This window comes from Lycorma delicatula, chromosome 2 (genome assembly GCF_047948215.1).
Source record: "Lycorma delicatula isolate Av1 chromosome 2, ASM4794821v1, whole genome shotgun sequence".
NCBI lineage: Eukaryota > Metazoa > Arthropoda > Insecta > Hemiptera > Fulgoridae > Lycorma > Lycorma delicatula.
In genome coordinates this window covers 43402499-43421020 of record NC_134456.1, presented here as the reverse complement: position 1 = coordinate 43421020, position 18522 = coordinate 43402499, and the positions used below count along the sequence as shown (strand labels likewise).

At 32.3% G+C, this 18522-nt stretch overlaps 1 protein-coding gene across 5 annotated transcripts in view; it reads right to left on the bottom strand.

Moving 5' to 3' along the window:
- vari (MAGUK p55 subfamily member vari) overlaps nt 1–18522 on the bottom strand; it is a 287390-nt gene that overhangs the window by 89599 nt on the left and 179269 nt on the right. For all 5 annotated transcript variants that reach the window (XM_075355204.1, XM_075355203.1, XM_075355202.1 and 2 more), the window contains exon 2: nt 10581–10702. In XM_075355204.1, coding sequence (XP_075211319.1) covers nt 10581–10702 — 122 coding nt within the window. The remainder of the gene's footprint in view (nt 1–10580; nt 10703–18522) is intronic.

Below are 18522 nucleotides of genomic sequence, written 5' to 3'. Positions count from 1 at the left end.
TACCGGGTCCACTAGTTTTAGGTAGATTTCATAAGAAAGCTGTAACGGTACCATGATTCGACTTCCGGAAAATTTCGACATATCTTCGCGTTTCACAACCCCCAGACTCCAAAACCACCACTGTCAGTCCAAGAGTTTATATTTACATTTATATCTTTATATTTCACTTTCTTGTTGTCACGATAACTGCCATAATTTTGTGCCAATCACTTTCAAATATAAACATAAAATATAACGACCTAAAATCTCGGTCGAATCGTTAATGGGCAACATCGGATGATGGGGGGTGGAAATGGGAGCATTTTCTACAAAAACAAAATATCCCTAAAACTTTCTTATTACGTAAAATATCGAATTCGTTTATAGTTCCTACTATTCTTTGGATAAGGGCCTAAAACTTATATAAGTAAAATTTTTTGATATTACCAACCGTTAGCCCAGAGCGTGGAAAACATTGGGTTTCAAAGACAAAAAAAAATTATACCCCCTCAATAGGCACAGTATCGAATCGGTTTAAAGTGGTCGTTAGTCCTTTAAACATTACTAAAACTTATGTTTGAAATATTTTTTGATATGACCAACCCTTACGGCAAGGAATGAACAAAACAAAAAAGAAACAGAAAAAACAAAATATTGCTATAACTTTCTTATTAAGTAGAATATCGAATTCGTTTAAAGTTCCTACTATTCTTTGGATAATAGCTAAGGGGTGGAATTAAAAGGGTTTCAAGGACCAAAAAAAAATCATAACTTCCTTAATAAGCAAAGGATCGAATCGGTTTAACGTAGTTTTAGTTCTCTAAATATTACCTAAAAATTTTGTCTGAACAATTTGATATGACTAACCCTTACGGCAAGGGATGACCAAAATATTGTTGGAATTGTAAGAAGAGGCTTCCCACGTGCTAAACTTTGAAACTTTTTACCTATGAAACCATTGTCGTATTGACTGAATTTGAAGTGAACGCATTTGAACCGCCGTGAATTAGTACTGTGTATATTTAAATTTTTGCAAGTGACAATATTTTATGTACAGATTCAAAGAAACGGGAAATTTTGAAAGTTGTGTTGGTAGCCGTGGGCGATTGGTACCACTTGGTAAGTGGCGCCAGCCTCTCTAACCTAACCTTCCATTTAGTTGTCATGGATCCTTGGAGTGGTGCGCAACGTGCATATGCTATCGAGGCGTTTTACAAAAACAAAAACAGTGTGGAGGGAGCGCGTAGAGAATTTCGCCGTCATTTTAATCTGGGACGGCACGACCGTGTTCCATCAGCACACGCAATTAAAACATGGATATCTAATTTTGACAAACTGGTTCGACAATGAAAAAGAAACCTCCAGGCCGTGAGCGAACCGTCCGTACACCACAGAATGTTCAAGCTTTACAAGATGCTGTCACACGAAGTCCACATCGGTCAATCCGTCGTCTCTCAGCATCTTTACAATTGCATAGTTCAAGTGTTCGAAGAATGTTAGTGAAGGACTTGCAATTCCATCCGTACAAGTTGCAGATCGTCCAGGAACTGAAACCGAACGATGCAGTTGTGCGAGCACAATTCTGTAATGTAATGCTTCAGAAGATAAATGATAACGAAGAGTTAGTTTACGAACTGTGGATGTCAGACGAAGCGCATTTCCACCTCAGTGGATTTGTTATCAAGCAAAATTTCAGATACCGGGCACAAGAAAATCCTACGCAGCTACACCAGCGTCCGTTGCACAGCCAGAAAGTGACCGCGTGGTGTGCTATGTCATCTTACGGTGTTATAGGCCCTTATTTTTTTGAGGATGACAACGGTGTTGCGATTACAGTGACGTCGGCTCGTTACGTAGCCGTGCTTTAAACCTTTGTTGTGGAACAACAAAAGAGATTTCCACCAATTCTTAACACAGCCTGGTTTCAAAAAGACGGAGCAATGTCACATACTGCACGAATATCGATGGCAGCTGTACGCCGATTGTTTGGACAACGTGTCATTCCACGAAATGGTGACATTAGATGGCCTCCCATATCGCCTGATCTCTCAGCTTGCGATTACTTTTTGTGGGGTCACCTTAAAAGCAAAGTGTACCACAGTAGACCTGCTACAACGGAAGAACTGAAGGCAAAGATCCGAGAAGCAATCGCGGAAATTCCAGTTGAGATGTTACGTCAAACCATGAACAATTTAACGAAGAGACTTCGTGAGTGTTTACGTAGAAGAGGTCACCTGGAAGATGTCATCTTTAAAAAATAAACTAAAGTGTATGTATGTATCCTAAAGTGGCAACATTTGTACAATTACATGAAATCAAATTCATTTTCTAAAAAAAATTTTCATTAACGTTATTTAATTTTTAAAATTTCCCGTTTCTTTGAATCACCTGTATATAGTGAAGGCCTATTGTACTTTCAAATCATCTTCTCAACATCACTGTTGTTACATTTATACATGTTTTTAAATAAAACTTTCTGAAAACATTGTCTTTTTTTGTCAATACAGAGACAAACCTAGAATCTCCCACTAATCCTCAAATAGGTGTGTTGTCAAGCGGTTCAGAAAAAATCATAAGGAAGTCTAGATAAATTTAGCAATAGCTTGTAGTCTAACGAGAAAACGTAGCGTCCGTAAAACATGGAAAGTAATGTTTGATACGAGCTCGTAAAATCCGAGTTCGCCTACCCCTGTTTAGTTCCGGTGAAATCTACCTCCGCCTTCCGGCGTGCTGAAAGGAATTTTTTTAATATATTATCTAACCATTTAAAATAGCTTTTCACCAATTTATTAAAAATACAATTAATATATTTTCATTCGCAGAAATAACATTACTCGGTTGATGAGTGTTTAAAAACAAATTAAATAAAATCGATGTGTGTAAATAAATTTGTGCTCCAGCTTTTATAATCCTACTGACAAGCTCAAAAGATAAGTAAAATTTTATTTAAAAAACGTATGAAAAATGTAACTGGAGAAAATTAAGGAGAAAAAAAACTTTATAAAAATTGAAATATAAGAATAAAACACTGATATACCGCAATCCGCATCAATTAAAGATTACAAGTGTGTTAATAGAGTGGGTGATTCTGAAGTTATTAGTTCAATTGACTACAATCATTTTTTATTGTTACTTCAAATAACTTCCTTTTATTACTTTTTTCTAAACTCTTGTAACCAGTCATTCATGCACTAATAATTTACAACAGTAATAATTGTGGTTTTCAAATTCTATATTTTTACTTGCTTTATTTTAACTCACAATTTTTCTTTTTTCATGTTTGTCCTCAAATCTTGCATCCTTAATTTAACATACTTCCTGACACTGATTGCTTATTGATGAAATTTTTTACAGTTACTAAGGTCGGGTGACAATACAATATTTCACCATTACTTTTGCGCAAATATTCCCCTGAACTGGGGTAAATTAAGAGTGCGGGTGTAAAAAACTGCAAAATCTGTTAAACGGCTATGTGGGTTTCTTTAAAAAAAATGTAAAAAATCTGAATTGGACAATACATGACTTCCTTGTACGCCTATTAAATTACATATACACATTTTATAAAATGAAAAGTACATAAAATTTTATTTCATTAATAACTATTCTATTCTTGTTGTTGTTATTGAATAATTATTCATCGTAAATTTTTTTACAATAACAGGTTAATAATTATTAATAAACACATATAGTTAAATTAAAAAAAAAGTTAAAAAAGAAAGGAGATGAAGTCTGATTCCAACCGATGTGTCTTTCCCTAAAATGCAAATATTTCATCGATTAAAATTTTATTTGGCTATAACTCTGGAATCAATGAAAATAAGTACCACTTATGATACATTGTTGAAACTCTCTCAATGAGGACTTATTACTGCTGTTAAGAAATGTCCAAAATCCAAATATTTTAGATTTTCGGAATTTTTGGACACTTTTGGTTCAGTCGATTGCAATTAACAGGAGAGGTGCACAGCTTGATGTTACAATAATCCTAAATCAAAAATTTCAACATCCTACGGCTAATAGTTTTTGAGTTATGCAAGCTAAATACATATGTACGAACTTACAGACATCACGCCGAAACTCGTCTAAATGGATTCAGGGATGGTCAAAATGAATATTTCCGTTAAAATCTGGAAACCGAAAATTTTCGCGATCACAATAAAATGATAGTATAAAAAATGTTAATATAAACAACGTTCTGTTTATATAATATACATAACAATTTACAATAAAGCTGTAATATTTATTTTTTATGTGTAAAATTAAAATGTGAGCACATACAACAAAAAAACCAACACACCGTGCTTCTTGACACAAACGATTTAGTACAGAATTAAGAAATTAAAAACATAATAAATTAATTGAACATTTTATTTTTTTGGCTTATTTAATTTTTACCTCAATTTCAACGGTCTCGGCATAGAGATGATATACGATGAGTATATTGGGCTCATTGAAAAAGGCAGTGGCAAATCACTTCATTAAACTTACAAACCTGGCATGTTATTAACTGAAGTTGTTATTCTTTAATAACTAAATATATTTGATGTATTAAGAGGGTTATAATTCTCTTGAGGATTTTCAGTGCTACATTTGGAAGTTATTTATTTAGTTTTATTTTATATTTTCAAAGTTAATTATATCTGATGTTAGGTCGCCTACAATCATTACGGTTAAAGTACAATACCTAACAAACAACAGATAGACATTTAAGGAAAAATTGACAATCCCAAGCATAAACCAGGCTTTCGAGAGAATGTATATTACCTAATAGATAAACGAACAACCAATAGATAATTACGGCGTCTTGAACGGCGACTGTTTTCGAACAAACACCAGTCAAAACAGAACAAGCAAATAGTATCGCATAAGGAAGGCCAAGGTCAGGAAAAAATAACGACCTAATATATTTATAAAAAGGATTTTTATATAATTCTTGTTTTAAATTCAAATTTAACTAAAATTTACTTTACAATTATTATCCAGGCCAGTGCATATTTTTTTAATTTACACCAAAAGTACGTCAGTCCTCTACGATTATACTATAAAAGAACAGTTGTAACTAAAATAACAAAAGGATTGTAATCGCTAAGAAGGGTCAGTAACATACCCAAGGTCATTTATTGATTGTGAATGTAAGGAGGAATGCGTGTTTTTTTTTTACAAGTAAGTGAACAACGATAAACATTTCTACCTACACAGCTAATACATTTGAATTAAACAATTTTAATTTTAAGAAAACTATACAAATAATGTATATAGTCTGTTAGCTAGTCAAGGGAATTAATTATACTTGGATATTTAATTTTTTTTATATTTATATAATTATGTAATTCACTTCTCAGAAGCAATTCATTTAAACGATTATACAATTATTAATTTAGACACAATCGATGTAGAGTAAATCTAAATAGATTACAACCAAATTAACAAATGCCTTGAAGTTATTAATGTTTCTAACAGATGACAGAAAAAAATCTGAAGTGGACACCACATGACTTTCTTTTCGCCTATTAAATTAAATATAATTAAATTTTTTTTTTTAAATGGAAAGTACATAAAATTTTATTTCATTAATAACTTCTGATATTTCTTCAATTTTTATTTTATTGAATTATTATTATTTATATGGATATATATACATGCATATGTTGGTCTGAATTTTGATTAATAAATCCGGGCTGGTTCGACATAAATTTTTCGAAAAATAGCTAAACTTTTCACCGATCAAAAATTTAGTTTTTGATCGATGAAAGTTATATTAATTTTTTTATAATTCCAAACTTTAAGTCGATCGGATTTAGAGGTGGGGAAGATATTCATCATTATTTCTTAACAGTTTTTGCCTCATGTATCAAAAACCGGTTTACTAAAAAAGTTAAAATTTGTCACAAATATCTGATTGTTTATATATAAAACCCAGCTTCGGCCTGATTTTCAACCTCGTAGGAGAAGAGGATATCATAGTACCCATACATTTTTTCTTTTTGTTTTTAAACTATAATTTTTTAACCTTATTGAATAACTATTACACCAAATCGAGCCAACTTTTTTACACAAATAATTACTCCAATAAATAAATTTTTACGCAGAACAGTAAAACGCGCGCGAGTCTATATATCTCTCTCTCTGTGTGTGTGTATGCGCGCGCGCGCACGCGTGTGTGTGTGTAAAATACTGTAAAATACATGAACTAAGCTCCTCTTTTATTTATTTTATCTTTGAAGTTTAACAAAATCTTATCCTATTCAAAAGCACATTCGTTTATTAAAAAATTATGTGATTATCGGAGCTCCAGTAATCCGAGTTTCCAATAATACGAGTCGAATTTATAATAAAATTTCAAATTATCTTTTTCAATATAATGTCGAACTGGAGTTTAAATACGCGAAACTAAAATTGAATTTTATTGCAAGGCTATGACAGAATATCCTGTTATTAAATAAAGTTTATCTCAACGTTTGTCCGTACGTGACAGGAAATGAATCGACCATAACCTTTGATAAGCTCTGGCCTGATGAAATTTTCAAGAAATTTTATTACTATGTCGTTCAGCGAGGCTCTTTTTTTTGTTTTTTTTTTCTTTTTTTTTATCATAACAGGATTGTACTGTACGTCGTTCCGTAACACCACACATACGTTCATATTCTCTTTCTTTTATGAATGTTTTAATATATTGTACTTACTTTCTTTCTTTTTCCTGTTTAACCTCCGGTAACTACCGTTTAGATAATTCTTCAGAGGATGTATGAGGATGATATGTATGAGTGTAAATGAAGTGTAGTCTTGTACATTCTCAGTTCGACCATTCCTGAGATGTGTGGTTAATTGAAACCCAACCACCAAAGAACACCGGTATCCACGATCTAGTATTCAAATCCGTGTAAAAATATCTGGCTTTACTAGGACTTGAACGCTGTAACTCTCGACTTCCAAATCAGCTGATTTGGGAAGACGCGTTAACCACTAGACCAACCCGGTGGGTTTAATATATTGTACTTACTTATAGTGTATTTTATTAATTCATTTTTTTTACAGTTATTGCAGTTTAATGTAAAATGAGTTCAAAAAGAAGCATGTCTCGTTTCCATTAAGTAGAAAAAAATTAGAAGTACTCAAACGCTTAGACAAAGGCGAAACACTTTTGTCTAAGCTCTCGGAATAAGTCCTGTAAATGTACGGGACTGGATACGAAATAAAAAAAATTAAAAATTATTATCCTGAAGTTCAAAGAACTTTCAGAAGATGCCGTTACGTCTAGAACGCGTATAAATAAATATAAATTTGTAAAAAAAAAACAATCCAGAGATTGTTATTTATGGATTCAATCTGTTTGTGAAAAAAAAATAACCAAAAAAATTACATGACCAATTTTACGGAAAAAGCGTTATATTTTCAACCCAACTCCAGGAATGTGAAAGTTTCACTGCCAGCAGTAATAAATTAGACGAATAGAAAAAAAAGTACTAGTTAGACAACTGTTATTAGTGCTGAAAATCGTTCTGTTGGCAGTAAAATTGGTAATTAATTTGTGACAAAGGTTAAAAAATTAGATAACGAAGAAATATCTCCAAACCAAATTTATTATAAAGACGAGACATGTCTGAATTTCAGATTGCTTCCAAGCAAAAGCTGAGCTCTTTCCAAAGAAACTAGAGCAAGCCGGATTTAAAAAAAAACGAATAACAGTTTTACCTTGCTCAAGCGCATCCAGAAATTACAAACTACGGCTTCTTATAATAGGGAAACTGAAAACTCCAGCGCTTTCAATGGTATTCTTTTTCAAAAATTGTTGGCTTCTTATTCCAATCAAAACGGTTTCTGGATAAAAACAAACTCTACTTTTTCAATGAATTTATCGTAAAAGTTATAAAAAGAAAAAGCAGATTATTTCAGAAGCCGTTATTTTTAATTGATAATGTCCAATCACACACACACACACACATACACACACACACACACACACACACACACACACACACACACACACACACACACACACACACACACGAAGAAAACTGCGTATTGGCGACATTAAAGCTTAATTTCTGCCAGCAAATGTCACTTGTCTTGTTCAGCTAGCGAAAGACGCTACGTACATTCTAGAAGAATCAAACTCAGAAAATTTTGCAAATAATTAACGTAAAAGTTGCCATTTATCAGGGATAGTGAAAGCTCTGGGTGAAATTTAAACAAAAACACGAAAAAATCATGGCAATTCTTTTTCTTCTGAAGACTTATATAAGAGTTTGTAAAGGAGTTCTACAGATAACGATTTAACCGGTATAGTAAAAAAAATACCATAGCAAAAATATAACTGAAGAAGAAATTAAGGAACAGTTAGATTCTTACGACATAACCCACCGGGTTGATCTAGTGGTGAACGCGTCTTCTCAAATCAGATGATTTGAAAGTCGAGAGTTCCAGCGTTCAAGTCCTAGTAGTCAGTTATTTTTACACGGATTTGAATAATAGATCGTGGATACCGGTGTTCTTTGGTGGTTGGGTTTCAATTGGGACCACACATTTCAGAAATGGTCGAACTGAGACTGTACAAGACTACACTTCATTTACACTAAGATATCGTCATTCATCCTCTGAAATATTATATAAACGGTAATTACCGGAGGCTAAACAGCAAAAAGAAAGAGATTCTTACGACACAATAAAAATGGTGGGAACTACCAGGAAACGTGTGACGCAGATACTGTGGAGAAAGACGAAGGGACAGAGAACAAAAAGTAACGCACTCGGTCAGATACATGCCTTTTTGGAAACGCAGTACACTACGTATAGAATATCAGCCTGAAGTAACGCTGTGACATTCTATTTTATATATCTTGCAGCGAAGAAACTGTATTCGGTACTTTTCAAGAAGATGCCCGCCGAAGAAAGGCGATCTGTAGTTGGCCAGTTAGTCGCTGTAATTTGTCAGTTAGTTGTTAGATGGCGCCATTAAAAGGCTATATTGAAATAAGAAAATAAATAAAATTATAAATATTATCTAACCAAACCTACGCTCGCTAGTTACGGTTTGCGGGCGAACGAAGCATAGGTTAAGTTTGGTTAGATAATATTTATAATTTTATTTTGGTACTTTTGGCGCCATCTAACAACCAACTGACTAACTAAAGCGACTACCTGAGTAACTACTGATCGTCTTTTAATTATCTAGTGGCGGGCATCTTCTTGAAAGTACTGTGTATTCTTCCAAAATAATCATCCTACTATTATTAAACATATAATTTGATACTGCGTTAATTAAACCCTCCTTTTGTAATATACATAATTTTTTACATTTCCAATAATCCGAGTTTGATTGCAATGCGATAAGCTGTAGTTAGAATCCGGGACCTCATCCGGAGTTCCCGGGTTCGAATCCCCGTCAGGCATGGCATATTCACAGACGCTACAAATCATTCATCTCATCCTTTGAAGCAATATCTAACGATGGTCTCGGAGGTTAGATAATAAAAAAGCTGTAGTTAGAATACAAATTGACTTCAATTAAGCGACACTCTTCTGAATTATTGTTATAGAGACGAAGATGTAATTTTAAGCTATTAGATGAAAATAAATGGGCTGCGTTTTTAAGTTATAAAGAAAAATCTTAGTGTGAATAAAGACTCATTACAATCAATATTCAATAATTTTGGAAAATTTCTAAAGAATTCCTGGAGAATAATATTTAAATTATTTTACGACGCATCCACCGCTTGACAGATACTTTTACACCAAAAACTTTACCTGTAATAGTATTAATGTCTTTTCTACGTCACTTTCGTTGCAACGTCATTACTAGAGACCGGATTATATGAATTTGCATATTAAGCCCATTCTCACCGATTATTGCATATTTTCCTTAAAATCTAGTGATGATGTAAATTTTCGCTATATTTAGAATATTTTTGGGTAGGGTACCTTGCTAATAAATAAAATTTTACGCTATAGTCAGTCAAACCTATTAGCTGCACGGCTCTTAGTGCGCACTTCTTTTTCCTATTTAGCCTCCGGTAACTACCGTTAAGATAATACTTCAAAGGATGAATGAGGATGATATATATGAGTGTAAATGAAGTGTAGTCTTGTACATTCTAGGGCTTACTAGGACTTGAACGCTGGAACTTCCCAAATCAGCTGATTTGGGAAGACGCGTTCACCACTAGACCAACCCGGTGGATTCTTAGTGCGCACTTAGCAGCCGCGAAACAGTACCCCTGATTGTTTATTTACAAAAGTAAAGAAAAAAGTTAAATAATTGTTAATTATCGAATTTATCGATATGTTATTCAACTATTTACTAATTATATGCTGATTTTGAAATAAAAAAAAACTGAAAATTACTATTTTTTTATTATTTAAAGTTGCATATTTTGACACTTTTCATACATATTTTAAGTATTTTTCAAGTATATCTGCATGCATATTCAAGCTTTTTACGTTGCATATAATCCGGTCTCTAGTCATAACGGATGTATTGACATGAGATTAATAAAGATTTATATCGCACAGTTAAATTGATTCAAGAGAAAAATAAAATAAATAGTAAATATAAAAAACACAATGTACAGTCTGTTGTAAGAAAAATGAAAAGTTTAACTTACCTTGACTAGATTCTGCAATATTTCACCGTCCAAGAGACTTTTAAGAAAGATGAGATCGGTCTCCGTAGCACCAACTTTACCATTTAATTGATCCATGTTTTCTCTTACATGTTCAAATGCAGCTGCATCAGAAAAAAAACAAACATATTTAATTATACATACGATTTTTATTATACATACGATTTTAATAAACGATACTTATAAGATGGAGTTATAATTTAGCATTATAACAAACAAATAAAAAAAATAAAACTTGCAATTATGTAAATATTATTACAACATTAATAAACAGTCCACAGCTAACTGCATCAACTAATAGTAGCGCGAACTGCATATTCGTGTAGAGTACAACTACACAACAGTACTGACTGTACTGTTGTGTACAGTCACGTTCCAGTAGTACCAGTGAAGTGTTCCAAAACATTATTATTTATTAGACTTTATTATATGCATTTCATATTAATGAATTAATTGATGTCATTTGAATTTCAATGTTTAATAATAAAACATCAGTTTTTCTTCTGCTTAATTACGGCTAGTTTTGTATTAATAATGAATTTTATCTTTTACCCTGCTATTTTGTAATATGAGCAATTGTTTTCTTAAAATACAAGGATGATGAAAATATATCGTACTAAAAAAAAATGTGATGTGGGCATCACATGACTTCCTTTTTCTTTCTTTTTCCTGTAGCTTCCGGAAATTACCATTCAGGTATTACTTCAGAAGATGAATGAGGATGATGTATATGAGTGAAAATGAGGTTTTTTTTTGAGATATGTAGTTAATTGAAACCCAACCACTAAAGAACATCGGTATCCACGATCTAGTATTCAAATCCGTGTAAAAATATAACTGACTTTACTAGGGCTTGAACGCTGGAACTCCCGACTTCCAAATCAGCTGATCTGGGAAGACGCGTTCACCACTAGACCAACCCGGAGGTTTCACATGACTTCCTTGTACGCCTATTAAATTACATATACACATTTTTTTTTAAATTACAAGTACATAAAATTTATTTCATTAACAAAATATTTCTGATATTTTTTCATACTTTATTTTTAAATTGTTGAATTAGTATTTATCTTTTTTTTTATAATCACTGGTTAATAATTATTAATAAATCAATATATTTAAATTAAAAAAAGTTAAAAAAAAAAGAAAATAAGAGTCTGATTCGAACCGATGGGCCTTCCCGTTGTAAGATCAAAATATTTCATTAATAAAATTTTATTTGGCTACAACTCTTCTTTTTACTTTTTTTTTTTTGTTTAACTACCGAGACCAACGTTAGGTATTGTTTCAGAGCATGAGATAGATGATAATTTAGCGTGTGAAAATGCCATGCCTGACCGGGATTCGAACCCGGGACCTCCGGATGAAACGCCGAGACGCTACCACTCGCACTACGAAAGCCGGCTTGGCTATAACTCTGGAACCAATAAAAATAAGTTCCACTTGTGACATATCGTTGAAAAGCTCTCAATGAAGGCTTATTAGTGCAGTTAAGAAGAAGTCCAAAATCCATTTTTATTTTTATTTTCGACTTTTTTGGACACTTTTGGTTCAATCAATTGCAATCAAAAGGGGAGATGCACAGCTAGATGTTACAGCAGTTCTAAATCCAAAATTTCAACATCCAACGGCTAATCGTTTATGTGATTTATGCGAGATACGTACGTACAGACGTCACACGGAAACTAGTCAAAATGGTCGAAATGGATATTTCCTTTGAAATCTGAAAACCGAATTTTTCGCAATTACAATACTTCCTTTACTTCGTACAAGGAAGTAAAAATACTGACACATTGAAAAAAGCTTAAAAAATCAACAAGATCAATGTTTTAATTTTTTTCAGCTTCCTCACCACAAAAATGGCCTCGCAAGAAATCTTTCTGTTTTTGTAAGATTCCTATGTAAAGTAGGAGAAACTAAAACAATTCCACTGAAAAATGTACAACCAATAAAACGTTACCAAGATTTCTTTTTGTTGCTGGTGAGGGTATGAAATTTTATTGGAATATTAATATGAAAAGTTTAAATAAACTAAAAAAATTTCAAAAGATTAAAAAAAAAAAATCGACATTTTTTACCTTTGATTGGCTTCCCAAACCCTAATATTGCATCGAAAGCACCTCCCGGGTTTGTGTAATGCTTAATTGCGGATCCGGTTCCGGGAGGGGAGGATCGGTGAGATATGAGGATTAGTCGGTAGAGCGCAGGCACACATACGCGGACTTTTACAATGACTTGAATTCTAGATCGTGGATACCGGTTTTCTTTGGTGGTTGGGTTTCAATTAACCACACATCTCAGGTATGGTCGAACTGAGAATGTACAAGACTACACTTCATTCACACTCATACATATTATCTTCATTCATCCTCTGAAGTATTATCTAAACGGTAGTTACCGGAGGATAAACAGGAAAAAGAAAGAAAGGCACACATACGCATTCTTTGTAACATCTTGCGGAACCTGTATAAAAATTTTTTTTATAGCTTTCAGCACCACTATGCCTAGGAAAACATTTAAAATATTCGGTTAAAAATATGCAATAAATAAAAAGATAACTTTTTTTTATTTTTGGGGATGGGGAAATTTAGGGGTAAATTTTTTTTTAATGATAGTTAACATACACTATGTACTGAGCTTACTATAAAGTGTGGTTATATCTGCAAAATTTTGAGAAAATTAACCCTCAACCACCCCCCCCCCAATCGCTGGAGATATTGACCCAAAAAAGTTTACCATCAAATTGCCCCATATACATGATTCTCTGTACAGAATTTTACCGAAATCCGTTTATCCAGTCAAAAGTTACTAAGCTTCAAACAAGCCAATATACCAACATTATCCCCCACGCGTTTTGTTCTTTTGGGCTCCCTGGGTGATGAAACGTCAAGAAATGAAAAAAACACCATTTTTTAAATGATAATCATACTTTCCTGGTGTCATAGCTCCAGAGCTATGATACCAGAAAAGTAGTAGGTCAAATAACACTGTTAACTTCTAATATTTAAATATTTATAAAGGTAGTTTCTTTTATTCGGATTTGAATGCTAGATCGTGGATAACGGTGTTCTTTAGTGGTTTTTTTTCCCGATGAGTCGGAGGAACCCCATTTACGGGCGAAGTATCGGACTCGCTAACAGGTTCCGCAAGATGTTACAAAGAATGCGTATGTGTGCCTTTCTTTCTTTTTCCTGTTTATCCTCCGGTAACTACCGTTTAGATAATACTTCAGAGGATGAATGAAGATGATATGTATGAGTGTGAATGAAGTGTAGTCTTGTACATTCTCAGTTCGACCATACCTGAGATGTGTGGTTAATTGAAACCCAACCACCAAAGAAAACCGGTATCCACGATCTAGAATTCAAGTCATTGTAAAAGTCCGCGTATGTGTGCCTGCGCTCTACCGACTAATCCTCATATCTCACCGATCCTCCCCTCCCGGAACCGGATCCGCAATTAAGCATTACACAAACCCGGGAGGTGCTTTCGAGCTCGGGGGATCCAGAGTCCACGTGCTTTATCACCGTCGCCCATCCACGCATGGGCGAACGAACGACGGCTCCGCAGGGGGCTCTCCCTCACCCCTTCACTCTCCGGTCTTTTTCTTCATCTTCTCCAGAATCTTTTCAGGTTCTCTGGTGGTTGGGTTTTATTTAAATCACGCGTCGTTTATAGAATAAAGTGAACACCCAATCTGAAGACCGCATTGAATTTATTTTAGTGCATGGTCAGCCTGAGTCTGTAAAAGACTACACCTCACACACTCGTCACAAACAAAGGACGCGGCTGCCAACGTGCCCCGTATCTAAAAAAAAAAAAAAACTGCATGGGATATCTGGAGACTACCGGAATATTCAAAAAGAAATAAATAAAATCTATTTAAATTAGATAATGATGAGAACATTCCATAAAACAATTTCGTAATTAATAGAATGATAAAATGGGACTTAATCAAAATGACTAACTAAAGTACAAATTTGATTTTTTTAAAAGAGTAACTTGCTTTAAAATTATGCATCACATGCAATTTCACCAAATAAGTCACAGATATTTATACACTACAATATGAATTAAATTACAACTGTATTACTAAAACCTTAAAAATATTACACTTTAATTTCATATTATAAAAAAAAAAACAACATCTTTTTATACATTTCCATTTGAAAGGAAATATTTGTTTATAAGTTATGTTATAAGTATTTCTATTTTACAACTATAATAAATGAAGTGTACGCAAATATACTTTTATGATGATGCATGAATGACAAAAATAATTCCTTATAGCATAATAGAATAAAGTGAACCTCAATCTGGAGACCGTATTGAATTTATTTCAGAATATACAAAACGCCGTTACTCAAATTCCATTCTAGATTTTATAAACAAATTGAAAGAAATAAACTTTTATTTTAAAAATCATATACATTAAAATACATCCGCTTTGTAAAATGAAAAAAAAAAAAGAATTATTTACAAAACTAAATCTACCACAAGTAATTTACTTAATAGTCCGATGTATGGTTATTTATATTTATATTTATATTTAAATATAAATATGTTTGTTTTAAAAGAAAAACCAACATCAATTTAAAGTTACAGAAGTAAATTGACGTAACAAATTCAATTCTTATTACGTTACTTCAAAATAGTTTATTTCAAAATACAACATTTAAAGATACACAAAATTCATTTAAATCTATTTTCTAATATATTTTTCACTAATAGTCAAACTGTTTGTGAAAGCTAACTGACAGCTACGAAAATTAACATACTATTACATGACGGATGCATAAAAAACTAATTACCAAGCAGGAAATCAATCGGGGATATCCAGTACATACCCAGTTGTTCGAATTAAACTATTATCATATTTTTGGCAGTTCGATAAGGATATTGACGGATTAATAAACGAAGAAATTTCTTACAAATATAATTTATTATTCTAACGACTTAACGACTTATTAATAATATTAATATTATTAATATTAAAAAAATAAATTATAAAATAGTAATAATAATGATAATATCTATATATATATATATATATATATATATAACATCTGATAATTCAAATAAAAAAATATGAAGTGGACACCACATGACTTCCTTGTACGCCAATTAAATTACATTATACACATTTTTGAAAGTATATGTTTGGACTGTAGCTTTATATGGATGAAACTTGGACGATCCGAGTACCTGAGAAGAAAAGAATGGAAGCTTTTAAAATGTGGTGCTATAGGAGAACGTTAAAAATCAGATTGGTGGATAAAGTGACAAACGAAGAGGTGTTGCGGCAAACTGATAAAGAAAGAAGCATTTGGAAAAATATAGTTAAAAGAAGAGACAGTCCAGATATTAAGGCATCCTGGAATAGTCGCTTTAGTATTGGAGGGATATGTAGGTGGGAAAACTTCTGGAGGTAGGTAACGTTTGGAATATGTAAAACAAATTGTTACGGATCTAGCATGTAAGGGGTATACCAAAATGAAATGACTGGCATTAGATAGGGAATCTTGGAGAGCTGCATTAAATCAAATGACTGGATACAAAAAAAAAAATACAAATTTCTTTGAAATGGAAAGTACATAAAATTTCATTTCATTAATAACTTCTGATATTTTTTTATTGTTATTATTGAATTATTATTTAACGTAAAACATTTTTTTGCAATCAGAGGTTAATAATTATTAATAAATCAATATAAAAAAAAAAAATATATATATTAAAAAAAAAAAAAAGCTGACGAAGTTGATTCGAACAGATGTGCCTTCCCCTTGTAATATCCAAATATTTCATTAATTAAAATTTTATTTGGCTATAACTCTGGAACCAACGAAAATAAGTACCACTTATGATATATCGTTGAATAGCTCTTAATGACAGCTCATTACTGCAGTTAAGAAAAAATCCAAAATCCAGATTTGTTTTGGATTTTGGGCTTTTTTTTGGACACTTTTGGTTCAGTCGACTGCAATCAAAAGAGAAGGTGCACAACTAGATTTAACAACAGTCCTAAATCCAAAATTTCAACATCCTACAGCTAATCGTTTTTGAGATAAAAACGATTAGCCGGCGATTGGCCGAGATACATACGAGATGTATACGTACATATTTACAGCCGTCACACCAAAACTAGTCAAAATGGATTCAGGGATGGTTAAAATGGATATTTCCGTTGAGATATGAAAACTGAAAACGCGTGCAGCTTCCTATGTACGCATGCGCACAACAGCCAAACACCATGCCATTGTGAAGCGCACAGTTCCACACAAACATTTTTGTATATTTTCATAATCTTGGGGATAGCTACTGACAAGAATAAGCTTAAGGATTATATATTGCACAAGAATAAAGAAAATAATTAAAGAAAAAAGACTCATTATATTAAATGTTATCGATAGTGGAAATAGGGGTGCTGTAGTTCTACAGTGCCTATATGCGAGCCACCACTGCAATTAAGAGACATTGAAGAACATATTTTTGTATTTTACTACCCGTAAAAGGTAGTAGTAATTATTTTGATTTTTACCTCTTATTTTGTTTATCAAGCTTTATTCTTTATTAATTCTGTAAGGCAATTCTAAAAGCAATTTAATTTAAAATTAATAATGCTTATGTAACTTTAATCAGTAAAATTCTAAATAACACGTTAAATTGTGTGCAATCATTACCGTATACTGTTTTGTATATGTGTATATCTCCTCATTTTTCGTTCGTTAATACTGATTAATACAGCCTTAGGGTGCCGGTCCCAAAGTGGTCTAATTATTTGAAATCCACTATATACGAGCAGGTAAGGTTTTAGATTAAATGTAGAAGTATATAAATATTAAAAACCAAATAGTGTTTTATTTTTTTATATTTTTTTTGTTAATAGATGCAAGCATTATAAATAATATAATTATATACATACGTATAAAATATGTAACTAACAAAAAATGGAATGACCATATAGTGATAAGGAACGTCTTAACATCATATAATTGATTAGTAAAACTTACGCAGCGGTTCAGATTTTCTTTAAAGCTCCCCTCTGCCTTAAAAAAGACTCTTTCACCGTTTAAACAGTTTAAAATACCTTCCTCCTAAATAGAATCGTCTTAAACGGTGAAGAACATACCTGTTTCTTTTCGAATTTAACTTTAACTAACTTTATAAAAATACAAATTTTTATAGAAGTATTTATATATTTTTTTATAAAACGAAATAAAATCCGTAAGTTGTTTTTTCACTATTGTGAAAAACAGCGTATCTTATAGATTAAGCACAACAACTATTAATTAAAATTGGTTCAATAAATACATTAGCATGAATTAATAATTAATTCATAAATTTCTAAAACAACACAGATCGATCTTAGTAAAATAATACGTATTATACTTTCGATGAATTTTTAATTAATACTAATTAAAAAGGCCCTGAATTTTCTGCTTCGAGTTCAACATGCACGCAAATATAATTAAAATAATTTTCATTAACGCTTTATTAATTATGAATCTTTTTTAACCCTCAAAGGAACGGAGACGTTATATGCTTTTCGGTTAACAGGTTTTGTGTGTGTGTTTGCGTGTATGTCTTACCAGTTTCCTAAAAAACTACAGGACCGATTTTAATGCGATTTTTGCGTTACATAGGTATAATTTCAGAGCAACTTCATAGACATGTTTTATGGTTATAGGTCACACCAGGGGGCGCTGCAGTAGATATGTTCTCTAAAACGGCTGGGCCGATATTGATGCAGTTTTTTTGCATTACATAGTTATCACCTCGAGCAGGTTCTTAGATTAGTTTTAAAGATATTAACTACCAGGAGGTGCTGCAGTAGATATATTTCTTCAAAACGCTTCGTGTGTTAAAATTTTTAATTTTATCACTACTTATTACTATTTTCATATAATTTACCTTAATTATTTCA